At 38.1% G+C, this 18,820-nt stretch overlaps 1 protein-coding gene across 1 annotated transcript; it reads right to left on the bottom strand.

Annotated features, from left to right (window-relative positions):
- Positions 1-205: 205 nt before the first annotated feature.
- Positions 206-18,273, bottom strand: SLC39A8 (solute carrier family 39 member 8; the record flags this gene model as incomplete). Its single annotated transcript, XM_010169771.1, has 7 exons — positions 206-352; positions 4,354-4,538; positions 5,100-5,307; positions 11,420-11,587; positions 12,733-12,855; positions 13,406-13,575; positions 18,108-18,273. Coding segments are annotated over 7 exons (1,167 nt in total), but the record flags the coding sequence as incomplete, so codon positions are not given.
- Positions 18,274-18,820: the final 547 nt, after the last annotated feature.

The following is an 18,820-nucleotide window of genomic DNA, read 5'->3' as shown; positions in this document are numbered from 1 at the left end:
ACAGGAGTGAACAGCTCCTACTCTTTGAATTGTCTTCAAGTCCTAAAGAAGAATTTCCTGTATGTGAAGCGAGGGGGACAGGACGGGACTTGTCACCGTTTCAAAACCAAGTAGATTAAATGAATGTCCCTTTATGGATTTCAAGTGTCTTCCATTTGTAATTTACTTGATGTCTTCAGTATGGATTCCATTTTCACTTGCATTATCACAGCTCTATATTTTCTGCATACAAGGTAATCATCAGTATAGCAATAAACCCTGTTAGTAAACCAGCATTCTGAATAAAGAAGTATGTAAGATCCGTCTTTCTTCCTGTCACTTTCTCTCGCAGCAAATCATTCATCTCAGGGAACTGAAAAAAGGGATATTTTTAGGTAAGTATTGCCATCTCGTGGTAGTGTGCATAACTTAAGGCATTAAGAACTGAACCATATTGCTACTTTGGACTGAATATTGAACTAACAGAGGATGAAGGCAGTCACAGGAACAGGTCACCTTAATTACCCCAAAATATCACTTTACCAAGGATGGTAAAATGAAATGGTGTTTTGTTCCTCTCTACTGTGATTTCACTTGCCTCTCTCTCATGCAAATTTCCTCTTTTTGATTCCAGCAGTCTCCTAGGGCCAATTGTTGGTCCATATGTTGCTAGGAGCAGCTGCCCTTGTATTGCTAAATGTTGTGTTTCTTCCTTCACTAGTATAACCAGAGAAACCCTTGTTCAGGAAATGGAAGATTAGGATTCTTCTGCTTTAATCTATAAGCAAATGAAGTGAAGCTGGAAACACAGACAACCCCTCAGAAAAAAAGAAACCTGTTAGAAATAGAAGTTCTGGTGGGCTGATGAGGTAGTGGTGAAACAAGGACGAAAGACGAGTGTTGTGAAACTGATGGTTACAAGCGCAATATTACGTTACAGTGCAATGAAGGGATTCTTCATTCAATAACATGCATCTTAATGGCAACATGATAGCAAAGGATGACTGATCTGCTGTTAACTGCAGAAACAAAGATGCTTCCTTTGAGACCCATCGTGGTGATGGCAGATGAGCACTGGCAATAAAGTCCCCTGTATGGGGTGATTCAGAGTATGTGTTTGCTGCAGATACTCAACTGCAGTGGATTTTGGCAAACATACTCAAATAAGTTTTAAACTCCTCTCCTGTTGTGCTGAGAGTAGCATAGCCAGAATGCAATGAAGACTGTATATCTCAGTGTTAGTTTAGAAACCTTCAGGCTTGGGTGACTTGGAAACTGTATCTTTCTTTGATCTCACAAGGCAAAAACAGCCATTGAAGGTAGTCTGCTCTTCAAGAATTACATTAAGGTCACAAGGAATTGGCCAAGCCTTCCCAGAAATCATTTCAGAGCTCCGTAATCCTCTTGCACAAGAGGCAAAGACAACAAACCAGATCAGCTTCATGCCATGCAGCAAGGCTCATTTGTGTACACACCTCAGTGTACACATTCTCACATGGCCACAGCCTCAGCACACAGTGATCTTACTGGCAGAGGTTGGACTGTGCCAATATTGGAGGAAGAAAGAACAGTAAAAAGAAAAGCAAGGAAGGAATGACATTCTAGTTAATCCTACCTGCTTCTGGACAAGCAAACCACAAGTGTGTGAAAATCGTTTACAGAAAGCCAGATCTCTGCACAGAGCACTTGAATACCCTATTTCAGACTTTTCAGGGGGAAGAAGAATTCAGATAGGTAACTGATACAATCCAAAAACCTATAAAAAGAGAGAGATTGGAAGGGGAGGGCGGAGGAAGAGAAACAGAGAGAACAGAACAAAAGACACAAAGAAAAGAATGTTCCCTACTTTGATGGATTTACTAACAAATTAAATTTGAGCCACTCTAAATTTATGTCATGAGTTTTACACATCATAGTGGAGTACAGTATTATTCATTATATAAGAGTGAACCTAAATTAAAAGTATTAGCAATTAAGGTACTGCAAATTTGTAAAATAAGTTATTTATATTGTTCATTTAACTTTAACATCATTACTTATTAAATCCTATGTTATTACCTAAACTATAATAGTATTTAATGAAATAGTCATTATAACTTTATGACAATGCTTAAACACATATAGAACCAAACTGGAGTTTCAAATCTTTTCAAATTCAGGTCTCACTCTTCCAGTTCTACACGCAAATGGATTCTCATGTGGCAGGTGTAAACACCTTTACAGATACATTTGTTCCTACAACACTGAATTAAACATAATAAAACTTAAAATTCTTGAAAGATCTCTTATTTTGACATAAGAGATCATAATAAGAGTAAATTACAGAATATTGCTGACAGCCTGTGAATCCAGATTTTATTTCCCAACGTCTAAATCTGATCTGGATCTTAGCACAATTTCTTTGGCTTATATCTTCTAGCACACTTTAAAAATAATAGATAGACAGACTGTTTTGAATACAGCTCAAAGTTTTTAGTATGACCCAAAAAACTGGGGCTGGCACTGTTTAATTTAAACCAGAACAGAATTTAAGTTAGGTTTTTCAAACCTAAACAACCCCAAAATTATCACTGTGGTTACACACCACTTTTAATTCAACTCAAAGATACACATTCTGTTTCATTTTGTTTACCCTTTTTCGTACAATCATAAAATGGTTTGGGTTGGAACAGACCTTAAAGATCACCAAGTTCCAACCCCCCTGCCATGAGCAGGGACACCTTCCACTAGACCAGGTTGCTCAAAGCCTCATCCAACCTGGTCTTGAACACTTCCAGGGAAGGGGCATTCACAGCTCCTCTGGGCAACCTGTGCCAGTGTCTCACCACTCTCACAGTGAAGAACTTCTTCCTAATATCTAATCTAAACCTCCCCTCTTCTGGTTTAAAGCCATTTCCCCTTGTTCTATCACTACCTGCCCTTGTAAAAAGTCCCTCCCCAGCTTTCTCATAGGCCCCTTCAGGTACTGGAAGGCCACTATATGATCTCCCCAGAGCCTTCTCTTTTTCAGGCTGAACAGCCCCAACTCTCTCAGCCTGTCCTCACAGGAGAGGTGCTCCAGCCCTCGGATCATCCTCGTGGCCTCCTCTGGACTTGTTCTAACAGTCTAACAGGTCCATGTCTTTCTTGTGTTGGGGGCTCCAGAACTGGGTGCAGTATTCCAGGTGGGGCCTTACGAGAGCAGAGTAGAGGGACAGAATCACCTCCCTCGACCTGCTGGCCACGCTTCTCCTGATGCAGCCCAGGATACGGTTATTGGCCTTCTGGGCTGCAAGCGCATATTGCCAGCTCATGCTGAGCTTCTCATCCACCAGCTTCTTCAAGTCCTTCTCCTAAGGGCTGCTCTTGAACCATTTTCCATCCAGCCTGTATTTGTGCTTGGGGTTGCCCCAACCCAGATGCAGGACCTTGCATTGGGCCTTTTTGAATTTCATGAAGTTTGCACAGGCCCACTTCTCAAGCCTGTCAAGGTCCCTCTGGATGGCGTCCCATCCCTCCAGCGTGTCAACTGCACCACTCAACTTGGTGTCATCGCTAAACTTTCTGAGGGTGCACTCAATCCCAATGTCCAGGTCACCAACAAAGATGTTAAAACAGTGCCAATCCCAATACCAACCCCTGAGGGACTCCACTCATCATCGGTCTCCACTTGGACATCGAGCCGTTGACTGCAACTTTTTGAGTGTGACCATCTAGCCAATTCCTTATCCACTGAGTGGTCCATCTATCCAGTCCATGTCTCTCCAACTTAGAGACAAGGATGTCACACAGGACAGTGTCTAATGCCTTGCACAAGCTCGGGTAGATGACATCAGTTGCTCTTCCCTTACCCATCAATGCTGTAGCCCCATCATAGAAGGCCATCAAATTGGCCAGGCATGATTTGCCCTTGGTGAAGCCATGTTGGCTCTCACCAACCACTTCCTCACTTTCCATGTGCCTTAGCATAGTTTCCATGGATTTTTTTGCTTTTCTTTCAAAATATGGTTTAAATAGACAAATGAACCTTTTAAAAATAATAATGTGAAATACTTTGCCATTTTAAAATGCTGAAACAAAGTATTTATACACTTTTTACTCTTTGATTAAACCAGCCCAAATTCATGAAAAGCTTGTCTCTCTCTAAAACTACTTTTCAGCAATTATCTCATCACCTCTATTTGTGAAGTGAAAGGCTTTCATGTTTCATGAATAAGCATAACTACTTGTGCACCTCCATTAAGGGTATAATTGATGACTTAACACCTAATAATAATAATAAGTATATGACACTGGCATGAGAGGGACAAAATACTAAATTCTACTGGAGAGACTTAGTGCAGTCTTTGTTTTCTTGCAGAAAAATGAAAAACTGAAAATGAAATTATATCTCACCATATCTGCCAGAGAGATGTACAGGAACATTCCACCAGCTATGGCAAAGATGACGTTAGGAGCAAAGTTGTTGCCTACTAATATACCAAAAGCCATCCCAATGTAACAGGAACACGCAGACAGAAAGTTGAAAAACAGAGCCTGCCGAGTATTCATTCCTGCATTAAGCAAGATGACAAAATCCCCTAAAAGAAAAGAAAAAAAAAAAAAAGCCATCTTCAGAAAAGAATATTGTGATTATTTTCTGATTTCAAAGGAAGTCAGAGAAAAGACATGATTTGTATACAAATTATAACCCCCTGCTGTTTTTCTTCATTCAAGTAAATTATGAGGATTTCCCTTCAATACTAAGGTAATGGAAATATTCTACAAGCAATATTCTATTCTATTCTATTCTACAAGCAAATATTCTATTCTAGCAAGTAGGTGATGCACAATTGAGCTAAGAGCCCAGGAACACAGAACTACCTATAATGATTTTAAAAAAAATTATTAATACAACAGTGTATGCAGCACATACATGAACAGGGCAATTAATACCTCTCCAATATACATTCCCAGCTTCCACCCACCTGCACTTGGGAATTTCCTGTGCTAGATGTGTATTTTGGTGCTTGGGAAGTTTTTCATTAATATTTTTTCCATTAATTTGTCTAAACTTTATTTCAATCTATGCCAACTTTTGGCCAGCACAACCTCCTACAACAGCGATTTCCACAGTGAATATGCTGAATGAAGCTCCTTACCCAGTTCATGTGGAAACTCTTCACACAAGATGGCTATGGAGGTACTAAGTCCTTGAAACAAAGACAAAGTGAAAGAAGCACCAATAGCCAAACCATCTATGAAATTATGTACGGCATCACTCAGTGTTACCATCCAAGCAATGGTCCCAATCTTTGACAGTGGACGCCCATTAAGACACTTGCAGAAACTGCCTTGGGTGGCTTCTTCCTGGAAAAAAACAATACAATAAAACAATTACATAAAACATTGAATAAAGAGGCCAACAAATCACGCTTCTGTCTTTAAATGAATGCCAAGTATAAAATAAAGCACTACTGCATATGGAGGCTAAAACGCTTGGTCCAAGAAGCAGAAGGTACAAGTAGCAGCAGCAAACGTTTTCTGTTTCAACAAGTTAACACACAGGGCCCAATCACCCTTCTGAATACAAAGCTTTATCTGAATGTCCTGCAGCTGAGACAGAAAGCAGTTCATACCACAGTGGTCTCAATGTCTCTCTGGAGTTTTTGTCAGATTAAGAGAGTGCCAAGGCTCCTCACAGCTTCCTCAGCCACATCTCTTAAGCATGTGCAGTCAGAAGGATCTGATCACAGTGACTGGCAGTGTCTGTATCTCCTGCCATCTCACAGTTACATACTGCCCGTACATCATGCTCTCAGAGAGACACACTTAGCTGCCACAGTAACAGCCAGGTACATGGTAATAGAGACACAAATCCAGATTCTCCATAAACTTTATTTCTAATTTTGAGCAATGATAGTCATGTCCAGCTATTCAAATTAGTTTCTACAAAGTGCATGTTTAATAAAAACAGCAGTGGGTAAATTCTGACTGTGTGAGTCAAAGGCTTGGAGCATGAAAACAACAGGCTAATATAAAACTGCAACACACATACACACCAGGGATCTCAATAATTCCTCCCAGAAGTGGAAGTAATTTATACATGCAGTGCCATGAACTAATGAAAAACTTGAAGCAGATAAAATGAACTGCCATTTTAGCTGGAAGCACAAACTAATCTCCTCCTAAAAAATTCCTGATGAACCATTCTGATAAATTTCTGTACAAACATATACCATAGTTACATAACATTCACAAGCATATGGTATTTCCTCCTCCAAGAAAAAAGGATTTTCATATAAGGCAATAACTAGTGCTTACTTACTGGAATACATTAAGCAGTAATATATACATCTGTGTGCCCACAGATATATTTATACACGTCTCCTTCTCTTGTAGGGGAAGGGTGTGGAGGAACACCTTCTCCTCCTTATGAAAAGGTCATAGATCATTCAAATATATTAAAAATAACATTGCAAATTGTTTCAGTTTTGCCATGTCAAGTGCAAATGCTACCAGGCAACTGAATTTTGAACTTCACAGAAATATAATGATTAATAAATTCTTAGAAAATCTTTACTGACAGAGCAGTAAGGTCTGTCTCATTATTTGCTCATCAAACATTTATCTGACATACTACACCCTTGCATGTAGGAGCTGCCTTGGGACAGGATGAAAGTGCAGGTCAGGAATTTCTGAGTCAGATGCCTATTGCACTACTTGAACCTCATAGCTAATAAAGCCTTGGTTGAGTAGTGTCACAACTGCCATATAGCACACTTACAGCTCCTATTCAGTGCATAGGAAGACCTGAAATTATACTGTTATGACACAAAAATAAGCAATGGAATAGAAAAATTGGGAGTTTCCCTGCTGACTCAAACACATAGATTTTAGACTACATGCTTTCCTTCAGTTTTTGGAAGTTTTCCTCCCTGCTGACTCAAACACATAGATTTTAGACTCACACTACATGCTTTCCTTCAGTTTCTGGAAGTTTTCCGCTCAAGGTTTCATCTAACACACAAGCAAAGCCAGTCATATTTTTAGGATGATTAATTTGTACCTGTACTAATTCTGTTTGAGATAGGGTCACTTATGAGTAACAGACTCCTCTCTCAATCCACAAAGGCAACTTGAACTTCACTTTGAGAAAGAAATATTTCAAAGCAAGTCACATGAAATACATATATTAGGAAAATTAAAGTAAAAAAGAAACATGAATATGAGAAAATCCAAATACAATTAGTGAAGCTCTTCCACCTACTCATCCAGCTCCCTAAGCTGAAGTTCTGTTGCCCTATGTTTTTTCTGTCCCCTGGTGACCATCCTTCAAGCTGCCTAAAACTGATGAAGGCGTGTCGTTTTGTAGATGGTCCTGATTTATGCCAAAAGCACATCTTCTTTCTTGGGCAGGTTTCTAGCTTTACTGAGGAAAGGGAGTTTGAGGCAATGCACAGATTTTCATTCTGAATAATTCATTCATTTTTCCACTAAACACATTGTTCTTTCGGAAACCACACACACACATACAAAAACCTCAACAACAGCAAGTATTTTCTGATACAGCAACAATATTAATCTCAGGGGACTGTATTTTGAAAAGGTATATTAGCAACTTCTATTATACATGAGAAAGAGAGGTGGTAGTGATTTTTGTTCTGTAAAAACTTTCTATTACCAAAAAATTCTCACATCAAATGCCAAGCATCTCCATAAAATAAGTAGTTTTATGGAAAGAGTTTATTAGGATGAAAATTCCTAAAAGAGCAATGAAAACAGTGAGCAAATAATACAAATGTGTAAAAATGTCACTTGTACATACTTGTTTATGTTTGTTCCCATCAAAGCACATTTGTTTTTATGTAGGAACCATGTGTGTGCCTACAGTTTTCTAAGGGCTGTAGAGGCATAACTGACTTAGCCACAGAACTAAGTAAAGGACAAATTTTCTGGTACCAGTTCCACAGCTGAGAATTCCAGTGACAGTCCAAAGCATTGCATATGTATGACAAACATAGAAATCTGATGTGAAGGGCTTTTTTGTTCAAATATAGAATTTACAAATATATGTGCTGAACTTTCTATGCGTGTCTGAAGAAAATGAATATTGAATAAGAAGATGTTATTAAGAATTGGCTGTTTAACTTGTTAGCCAACTGTCATGGGCCCCTTTACCTTCGAGCACCCTTTCCCATGGGATTTCCCCCAGCAATTGCTTGAAAAGGCCAAAGTTGGCCCTCCTGAAGTCCAGGGTTGCAATTCTGCTTGCAATTCTGTTCTTACCACATGAGATCTTGAACTTCACCATCTCATGGTCACTAAGGTTTGGGTTGTTTTATCTATGTACTTTTTTTTAATTGCAATTAATTTAGGAGAACAATATTGCTTTACTTCTAAAAAATACTTTCTTGAGTCAATCTTTCAAAATGCAGAAACAATTGTAGTTTAAAAAACTAGGAATCGGTTTCTGAGAGGCTTCTGTAAATATATATATGGCTATCTGCCACTTACAGTGTAGTTTTGAGGTACTGTAATATTTGCCTGTAATCTATTTTAGATAATGTCTTGACTTCTTATGTAAATTATATAAAGTACAATGACATTTCTTGTCTGGGTTTACATTCTGGATTTTCTTAGATTCTGTGTCTGACAGAAGTAGATGAATGACTAATACATGTTCTTAATGTTTAAGATAAGGCAGACTACTGACAAATTTACCCTACAAATACAGAGGATTCCAAGGCAAAACCAAACAATGTGTATCTCTTGCTGGACTGTTCCCACTTTGTCATGGCAGTTTAGCAGGCATCACAGAAGGGATGCCAGCTACGAAGCTCTGAAGGATACCCAAATGGACTATCAGGTCTGACTTTCATTAATTATTAGTGCAGTTCTGTGTTATTTGTATCTTCACAGTTTATGGTAAACCAAAGACATCCTTGGTATTTTTGGTCTTCTGAACACAATTTTTTCTTTAAAAGTAATGGCCTCTCCTTTGTTCCCAAACTTAAGAAATTACACAGAGACTCTCTTATTTTATCCTATGACATCTCATCAGATTACTATTGCTATTTCTAATGCATCTCTGCCTCCCTCAGATATGAACCAGACATGTCCTTTTGTGTCCTCTGGAAGTGCCCCCAGGACCAAGAAGGCATCCTGACACTGCCTCCAGGGCATAAATAAAGGCCATCATAAAGTTCTGTTATACAAGTCTAACATAGTGCACTCAAGGATACAGACAGTTCAGCAATTTGTCTCTGAAGCAACTTTTCTTCAAAGTTATTATTGTCAAGCCATATAATTTTAATGCATAATAGATACAAATTTCAGGTAAGCACAGAAGAGGTTTCCAAGGTTGCAATTACTGCAGCACATGAAATCTTAAAGTATGTGACTAATTAAACATTTAGATTTGCTCAGGCAGTCAGTCTGTTCCAGCATTAAAAGAGAGACTATAGCTGTATCCCCATGCTGAAAACAGCTTACCACACTTTGGCACAACTGGACTTCAAGCTCCCTCCCTAAAGCCTACATGATGATTTGTGCTGTGTGTAACCTCTCTAATACGCTTTAGATTACAAGGACACATTAAAATTCTATTAGGTATGTGTTTGCTTACGTCAAATGGTTCCTTCATAAACACCAAATGCCTGTAAAGTTGAATGCATGCCTACCCTCATGGCACTATCCTAGCTGCTCCAAACCCCTCAGCCACATCGGCTCTCCCCTGCCCCCTAATGACTCTCAAGGCTACCTGGCCCATTTGAACTTGCCTGGAAGAGGAAAAGAGTAATGATGGCTTTTTTGTTGCTATCTCCAGTATCAGCAGCGGGCTATCTGCCACTGGGATTTCCTTGCAGCCAGCCTTGGCTCCAGAGTGAATTTTACCCTGTTACTTTCAGGAGGTTTTAATACAACATATGCTCTTCCTGGCTTTGGAAAAATGGAGAGGAAGAAAGAATGGAAAGCATGAATTTTCATAAAACAAAAAGTAGAGGAGAAGAACCTTTGTGAAATTTTAAGTTCTTAAACTCAAGACTGTATGTAAAAGGAGATGTATAAATATTCCACAAAGGATCTTAGGTGACCTACAACACTGTATGATCACGAGCACTACATCTAAACTATTTAACAGAAATAAATCTTATATAGTATCATAATAATATATGGTATGGTTGGACTAGATGATCGTAATGGTCTTTTCCAACAAAACTATTCTATGATTCTATGATTTTGTTATGTTTATGTTATGTGTAAGCAGGTGGCTAGCCAAAATGTAATAATGGAATAGGTCCAGATAAAACTTTTGGTAAAAAGGGCAGAAAAACAAAACCAATACCACTGGAGATCACTGTCTCCGCAGAGAGCAGAGAGTTCTTTTGTTTGTTTTATAAATCCACAAAATACAGTGTAGGGACACTCTTAATATTAATTCCCTGTTGGTGCCCATGCAATTTTAATTATTAATCATGTTTCTCCTAAGTTTTTAAAAAGCCCAGTATCCACTACACTTCCTGACATTTCTACAGTAAAGGACAAGTACAATTTTGGTACTTTAAACTGTGTGCCTCAAATGCCCTGTGAGCCTGCAGGGTCAAAGCAGAACTCAGAATCTCTCCCAGCTGTTAGGGCCTGCCTCTGGCTTCCTCTCCTGCTCCTCACTGCTCCCCACAAACAACTTATTGGCTAAAGAACATGAGTGGTAAACAGCAATCTCTACTATGAAAAAATCTGCCTTAGCCATCAGAGAATTGTTTCTATGTTGTTTTATTATTTTTAAACAAGGGACAGTACTGCTCCTCCCTGTGCAGGGAAAAGAGTAAAGCAGCACACCAACTTTCTCCTCCTGCTTCCATTTTCTTCACAAACAGAAGGAAGTAATATTTGTAGTATGAAAACAAACACAGAGAAATATAGAGAACAAATCTGAAAGGGAATAATACTTAAACCAGGAGGAATGGCTTCTGTTTCAACATATTGCCTCCATAATTCCCACAGTATCCAAGTATACTGGACTAGCACAAGCAGTGCTCACAATATACAGCATAAAAGTTACTGTATTAGTTTTCCTCATTAATCATTGATTCGGAGGAGTCAGGTTCTCACATTTATAGCTTTACATAGTCAGGAACACACTACGGATCATGCAATGCTAAAACACACTATCACTCTTTAAGCAAAACAATAACAATCAAAATTAACTGAATTATCTGACTAAATATATATCTATGTCCCACCAATCCCAACACTGATATCAATTACCTCTTGTTGTTGGTTACAAATTGAATGCATCATTCAGCTTTTCTAAGCTTGCCCCCAAAGCCCACATTTTTTTCATAGGGTTCAAGCAAGTTATAAGCTATAAATTCACAAAAACTTGACAAAAGTAATAAAAATTCATATTAACTCTCCCCTCAGCTATGCTTATATAACTGGCAGGGATAAAATAAATAAACAGACACAATTTTCATACCTGTGCTGAGATCACACTGATGCTGTCAAAACCAAGATTTCCATTGCTTTCTATGACGGCTGAATTTGCATAACACGTCCCCCCATTGCTGGATGATAGTGGTTTGGGTGGGTTAGTCTTATCCTGAGAACGATTCTGTGCACCATTTTCAGAGTCATTGTGGCCAGTCTAGGTGACAAATAAATAAGCAGGTAGCTAATTAAAACTAAAGCAAAATAACAAACATAAGAAAATAGAGTCCAAAAAATAAAAAGGTGGGGGCATCATAATCATGCTGCCTTGCTTTAAACACCAAGTAAATGTTTAAATGGGCAGCAATAAACACTTAAATGTTTAAATGAACTCCAAATGTATCTAAGTTCCTAACTTATCTCTTACTTTTAGCTAATCAGAATACATGTGGGGTTTTTTTATTTTTATACCTTTATATGGAACCCCCCAAGCTGAACACCTGACCATAAATGATCAACATTTGCTAGTTATTCACGGGTGCTTGTCAAATAGAGCTTATTAGCCTTTGTCAACTGTTCCTTTTAAATAAATTACAAAAAATTTATTCTACTTTTTTTTTTTTTGTGCAGTTATTACAAACAAGGGACAGTTGATTTTCATAATCTTCAATATCAGCAACAGTTTGGGAGGAGGGACTTTATGAGGTAAGAACAGGAAGACAAGAGTTCCCTTCACAAGACGCGAGCAGAGAGGACCAAAACTTTTGAGAGGTCTTTCAGACAAATTCAGCCTCACTCATGTGGCTAACAGAAAACAAGTACTCTGACACATGGGTAGAAAGCAAAGCCCTGTGCAATATGGATAACTGCAGTGCCACTAAAGCAGGTCTGTGTACCAGAGCATGGGAAAACACAGAGCTGAAGTTACTGAAGGTGAGATTCAGACACTGTCAGCACAGTTACACTTTACAGATGACTAAGAAGGTGTATATGTGACACACTGATTTCTCCTGCCCAAAGGGGAGCTCCAGGGGCAGACTCCATTCTCTCCAGCTGTTACATATTTCTACTTTTTTTCTGATGTGTTTAGCTAACAGGGCAATGATTTGGCCATTGAGAGCAACTAGAACATAAGCTAGTGACAGCAGATCACACTCACATCTGAATCTATTCCCAGTTCTGCTTGTAACTCCCTCAAAAAAGTGAGATGGGTTCCCCTATTCATACGGATTTTAAACAGATATATCAGGACACACAGTAAAATGGAAAAAAACCCACATTTTATTAAACTATCAAGTATCTCATAAAATACAAGAGAGACTTTAAGGCAAGGCTCATTCAGTTAGTGATACATTTCATTACCTGGTTATAGATCTTCAATATCACTTTAAGAATCCTTTCCACAAAGAAGAGAATGTAGAATCCACCAAACACAGCAACTGCTTTCTCAATATAGTTATCTACTTTGGGGTCAAACCCAAATGCCTAACAGTGAAGAAAAAAGCAATGCAAATTAGTCTGTAATCTTAGCACATTTCCAGAAAAACAAACACACACCCCCTCCACACAGATACTCTTCTAAAATACAGACTGTCTCTCTATCAACCATGTGTTTCCATGAGATTGAAATTATGAAAGATCCTGCTCTTTTACATTTTTTTTACTTGAATTAAACATTAACAGTGTTTTAATTCAGTAGAATTTTATATGTGGAATGTAGTAAAGTGCAAGATGAGGAAGGTCTAAGCTGTAGCCCATTAAAGTTCACTATGAGAGAACTTACACATTTCTCCAATGCAGTTCTCTTTATGTCTAGAGGCAGAATAGCCCGTGGTCTTTCCCATGGCACAACTAGACATAGATCTTGATGGTTCTGCTTATGCAGCCAGAAAGAGATGGTACCTAATGGCACCAATCCCACCCACAACACTTTGGAGATTGCAATCCACACACAGAACCCCACTGCAGCAAGCTTCTAAAATTAATACACTTCAGAAACTAGTATGCAAACCAAATAATGATTCCCCTTGCTTACCTCTGGAATGAGCTGGAAAATTGCGTTAGAGAAGAGAGTACCAATGGCCAAGCCCACAAAGTAGGTTAAAACCTTGGGGAAATACGACTTCTTTAAGAGGGGAGTTAAAATCAATCCCAGAAGTGATGCCAAATTAATGATAGTTACAGCCAGGAACCCAAAACCCCAAACTGTGGAAAACAAGCAAAAATACAAAATATTTTAGTACCACATGAACTTCAGGCTGTTTGTGATTTTTCTAACAGCTAAATTGGCGTGGAATTAGGAAAAAAAAAAGTGGTTCCCTGTTTGAAATTATACTTCACAAATATAAATATCTTAAAAATGCATAGATACTTAAGATGCATACCTGCAGAAAGGAAATACCTGGAAACATTGCCTAGGACTACCATAAAAAAAATGGAAACTCTGCTAGCGTAAGATCTGGGATAGCCTACCTGCTGCTGGTATAAACCAGGTCTCTCTACAGTCAGCGAAGAGTAAAAATTAAGGCCTAGGCCAACAGTCAAAGTCGCTGGAGCACAGACACAAGACAAAACCTACTAGTCCCAGGGTTAGATCCAATTGTCATTTACTCCTAAGGAACTCCCAAGACAGAAAGTTTGCTGTCTTGGCTGTACTAGATCCAGAAATCCTTCCTAAAAAAGGATGATTCCTCCAAATCATCCTGAGGTGGTAAGTTTCTCTTCCTCACACTCCTCCTCCTCCTCTAATTCAAAGTAGTTCTGCTGGCTAAAAACGCTGCCCATAACTGCTTATCAAAGAGGTGAGGTGGCAGACAGCTGATAGTAGAGATAATTATAATAGAGAAAAGAAAGCACATAAAAAAAGAGGCTCCAGGTTCAAAAATATGGAAATGTGAATTAGGGACACGATGAGGAAAACTTTTCCTAAGAAGTGGCAAATGCATCAGGGTTCACCACAACTTAACGTCCTTCAACATAAGCAGTCTCAGATTTTTAGAGTTCAGACCCCAGGACCTGTACAAAGGCATACCATAATTATTCTGGAGTCTGAATTATAGGTTGAGGGGTGTGGTTGCTGTTGTTCATAAGCATCATAAAGCTGTGTCTCTCTGCATGACTAGTAGTTTTCCCAGTGACATCTCAAGTCCCTGTGAGTACAGAGAAAAGCTTTAAAGGTTGCACTGAAGAGGTCTACAACACTGCCTCAAGTGATGACACAGAACCACAGTTATCCACATAGACAGTGGGTTTGTCTATAAAGATTAACCACAAATAATAATCGAAGCCAACACAATGTTGGCTATATGAGAACAGTTTGGTATAATCCAGAAAGTTGCATCATTATAAGCTTTACAATATGTATGTAGAGAAGTTACCAGAAATTCCTTTCTGCAAAGCAGAAACAAACAGATCAGATTATGATCTGCAGCCCAACTTTCTCACAACACAATCGGCAAACACACTAAGTCAGATTCCTCCCCTGCAACTGGGATGGCTCTGCTTTGTTTGAACAGTGTCACAATTTTTATATGTGATGAATTTTATATTATATCAAGAACAGAAAGCATTAGAAACATTTAAAGCATTTGCAGAAGATAAATCAATGCCAATTACAACATTTATTTGCCATTTTTGAGAAAGAGGGACAGAGAGAGGGAAAAACACACAACTAGATGTGAGTAGATTCACTAAACTTAATTTCCATTAAAATAAATGACAATTAAGCTTGCAAATATATTTTTGAAATCACATCTACAATAAACAAATGGGTTTCCAATGCCATCAAGAGTCACAAACCACTGTTTACAGTTTAGGATTACTATAGAAGCATGAGTCTCTTTCAGTTTAGTATACAGACAAGTCCTACACATTATTCTGTGCAAAATGCACATTTTAACAAAATTGAAACTCCATTTATCAAATATGAATCATTTAGTGTACTTAAATTACTTAATCAGACACAACAAATTAGAAAAAGTTTTTTAAAAAATTACAGTTAAAAAAGACAGTATTAATTACTTTTTACAATAAAAGACAAAGAAGATTAATTTACAAATTGTATGTGTAGATCAGTGGATGACAAAAACGATAAGAGAAGAACAGAGCTTAAAACCAAGCACAGAAAAATAGGTTATTGACAAATTGTGAGAGAAGTTATCACGATATTATATGTTTCTTTAACAAGTGGTCTAACTGTTCAGAACAGCAAAATATAGTGGGACACCTGGAAGTACGTGTTATAAATGATACAACTGTCACCATTTTGTATGCTTAATGCAATGGGACATGTCTCTCAATGTACTAAAGGACCTATGCTCACAAGTAGGGCATATTCTAATTCACTTGTATGTAGAATTCCCTTTTGTAATTAAAAAAAAATGTAAAAGGAAGTCTTTCTTCCTGATTTACCACAGATCAGGGGTGCCAGAAGATAGATGTTGTTTTCAATTTAAAATTCTGTCCTAGAACTGGATGGTCCAAAGAACTTGGGATTTTACACATTGATATTTTGTTTCCAATTTACTCACTCGAAGTGGAAGAACAAGGAAGAATTGAATAAGCGATTAAATAACCTCAGAAAAGGAAAGAATAAATTAAGAACTATCCATCCTAGGCATTCCACAGATCCTGCAATGAGCCTCAGTAGTATGGGGACTAGTTTAAACTAATGAAATTATTAAAGTAATAAAATAAATTTATGATCTTTCTTATACATTCCCTAGGAAGATGCTCCTGGGCCCTGTGGCAAGCTTTTCTTTGAGTTCAGGAAGATTACCCCATAGTTACACAATTACAGGAACTGGTACTTCAAGAAAAATACCATAGGTTGTCCGGGGTTGGGTGAGAGAGCCCAGAACCTGTTTGCCTTGGACATAAGGAATGCCACTGGGCATTTCCAGCTATTTCATGCAGCTCTATACACCTCCCCATTATCTTTCAGAGAAGCAAGAAAGGGAAGGACATGAGTGTGCCCCTAAGGTCAGCTAGGTTAGGTATGAGTTAAACAAACCCCAAGGATAAACACATTGTATATGCTGCCTTTTAACTTCTACTCTGCTTCAGCAGCACTTTTATCTAATTGCAAGTAGCTGTCCCGTAAAGCGTATGGTACTAATCTCTTCTGTATGCCTTGTCTGTTCACATTTTGGAAGACAGAATATTGTTAAATGTGTGAGAGTCCTTGGGTAGAAAATTCACATAAGCACAGCTGGAAACATGTAGAGAGGATTTTGTTTCATGAGCAGTAATTGAAATCAGCTGGTCTCAATGTTGCCACAAAACAGATTCATTTTGGGATGGGGTGGGGTTATGCATAAATCAACATCTGCATTTGGCGTTGGGCCTTTCTGTGAATCTCCGTTCAAAACAGGTAGCACTATGTGTCACAGCCTCATACACCCGTGGTTTTGAAATAACCTAACCATGGGCCTTGCAGATTTCTTGTGCCGCAGCCAAGGGAGGGGCATGGAAGAAGGCTGCCTTGCTTATCTGGCTACTGGACATTGCTTCTGAGCTGGCAGGATAAAAGAAAAACAAGAGGGACAGTCTAAATACCTTAGGAAGTTAACTATAGGTCAAGCTTTCCATGTGCAACCTACTTAAACAGCACCAAACAAAAAAAAAGCAAAAGACAGATCCTACCCTCTGATGCAGGTATTATGGACTTCTCGACAATATGTGCCCTCATACGATGTAAGCAATACAGAACAACCATGCTAAACTGATGCCATGGCTTCAGTGATTAATCAAATATAATTCTAATTATTCACTAACACAACTAAGTTTTAGGAATGATCTATAATTCTTAATAAATATAATAACTTATATTAATCAGAATGTTATAAATACTAATATTTCCAAACACAGCTGTATCTCCGCTCATAAACACTAACATTAGGCACCTGTTCATCCAACATCCTAATTTTTAATTCAGCTGAGTCCCTTGGAACAATAAATTTATTTGGAATATTGAGTCAAATAAATATGCCTTATCAGTGCAACAAATGACTTCATTAACCAGCTGAATTTTCCCTGTCCTACATTTTTTACTGCACTGTACAGTTCTGTGCACAATAAAGACAGAAATAATAGTGAGAAAAATAGAAAGAAGGAAGATTAAGGCTACTCAGCCATGTGATGATGTTCCATGTGGAGGCAGCAGCACAGAAGCTGACATGAAAGCAGGAGCCGGAAAGAATGCAAGTATTTTTCCTCAGTAAAACAGTCACTGGCTCCCCTCATGTCATGACTCCCACCTGCAAATAATTCCACTCGAATGCAGCCCCCTAATAACTGTACCTTCAGCTGCCTTGATACATGCACAACCCACTAAGTCTGATTTCCCACTGCAAATCACCTCACAAACTCCCCTTTTGTACTCCCATCTTCTCTCTTATTAACCAGCCATTAGCGAGAGTCCTTATGCTTCAAGGCACAAACCATCATTCAAACAGAACAAGGCAGAAAAACTCTTCCTTTACTGGGTAAATTATTCCATAACTAGCTACCTGTTTCTTTCACCTTTCTCTAAAACGTTTTGAACAGATCAGTGTCAAGAGATAGAATATTTCTTTAGGTAGTCCTCTGACCTGAAACAGCATTTTAATTTTATGTTCCCGCTTTACAACTATATCCTCCTAAACAAGGCACTCCTGTTAGGTATACATAAATGCTTACTGTTCCCCTAAGAGAACCCCACTTCAGTTGCAGTATTAATGCAATTAATATTAACTAACCTTGTAAAGCATGTGGTTTAGATGCATCCACAAAGTTTTCCTCATCACACGGGTGAAAAATTAGCTGTTGCACAACAGCAGGACATATTGTAGAGAAGCTTGAATTTGATATGTGACTGTTGTTCGGTATTCCATGCAAAGAAAAAATTTCTTCACCAGTCAAGCACTGGAACAAAAAGGAATTTTGCCAACTTAATACATTAATGCAAAACCAAAAAATAAGTCACACACTGAGAATTCCAATAATTACAACAAGAAAACACTGTAACATGTTTTCAAGGAAGTGTACAGAGTGTTTGTAAGCTGTGCATGAAAACACTGTGATTGCTTAATGTGAAGCAGAAGTGATTCAAAGTATTTTAAGTAAGATAAACTACAAATCAATAAAATACATTTTAAAGAGATATTTATAAATTTTATGCCCTTTGAACCAGGACAGTTAAATGTTACAATATATTTGGAAAAATAGCTTCAGAGTAATGAAAATCTAATGTGATTATAAAATAATTAAATTTAAGAGCAGACTAGATACAGTTAAAATCTCAGTGACAGAGTATGTCAGAAAACAATTAGTAATTCAGTGACTGCTTCTTAATGTGACTGCTTCTTCTTTACAACAATGCTTCTTACCTGCCTCCCAAAATTAGCTGCTTAAAAATCGTCTAAACATTAGCAGCACCCAATATTTTTCATTAATTTTATAGCAATAATTG

This window comes from Antrostomus carolinensis, unplaced genomic scaffold (assembly GCF_000700745.2).
Source record: "Antrostomus carolinensis isolate BGI_N321 unplaced genomic scaffold, ASM70074v2 scaffold4506, whole genome shotgun sequence".
Classification (NCBI taxonomy): domain Eukaryota; kingdom Metazoa; phylum Chordata; class Aves; order Caprimulgiformes; family Caprimulgidae; genus Antrostomus; species Antrostomus carolinensis.
This window is presented reverse-complemented; position numbering and strand designations above follow the sequence as displayed.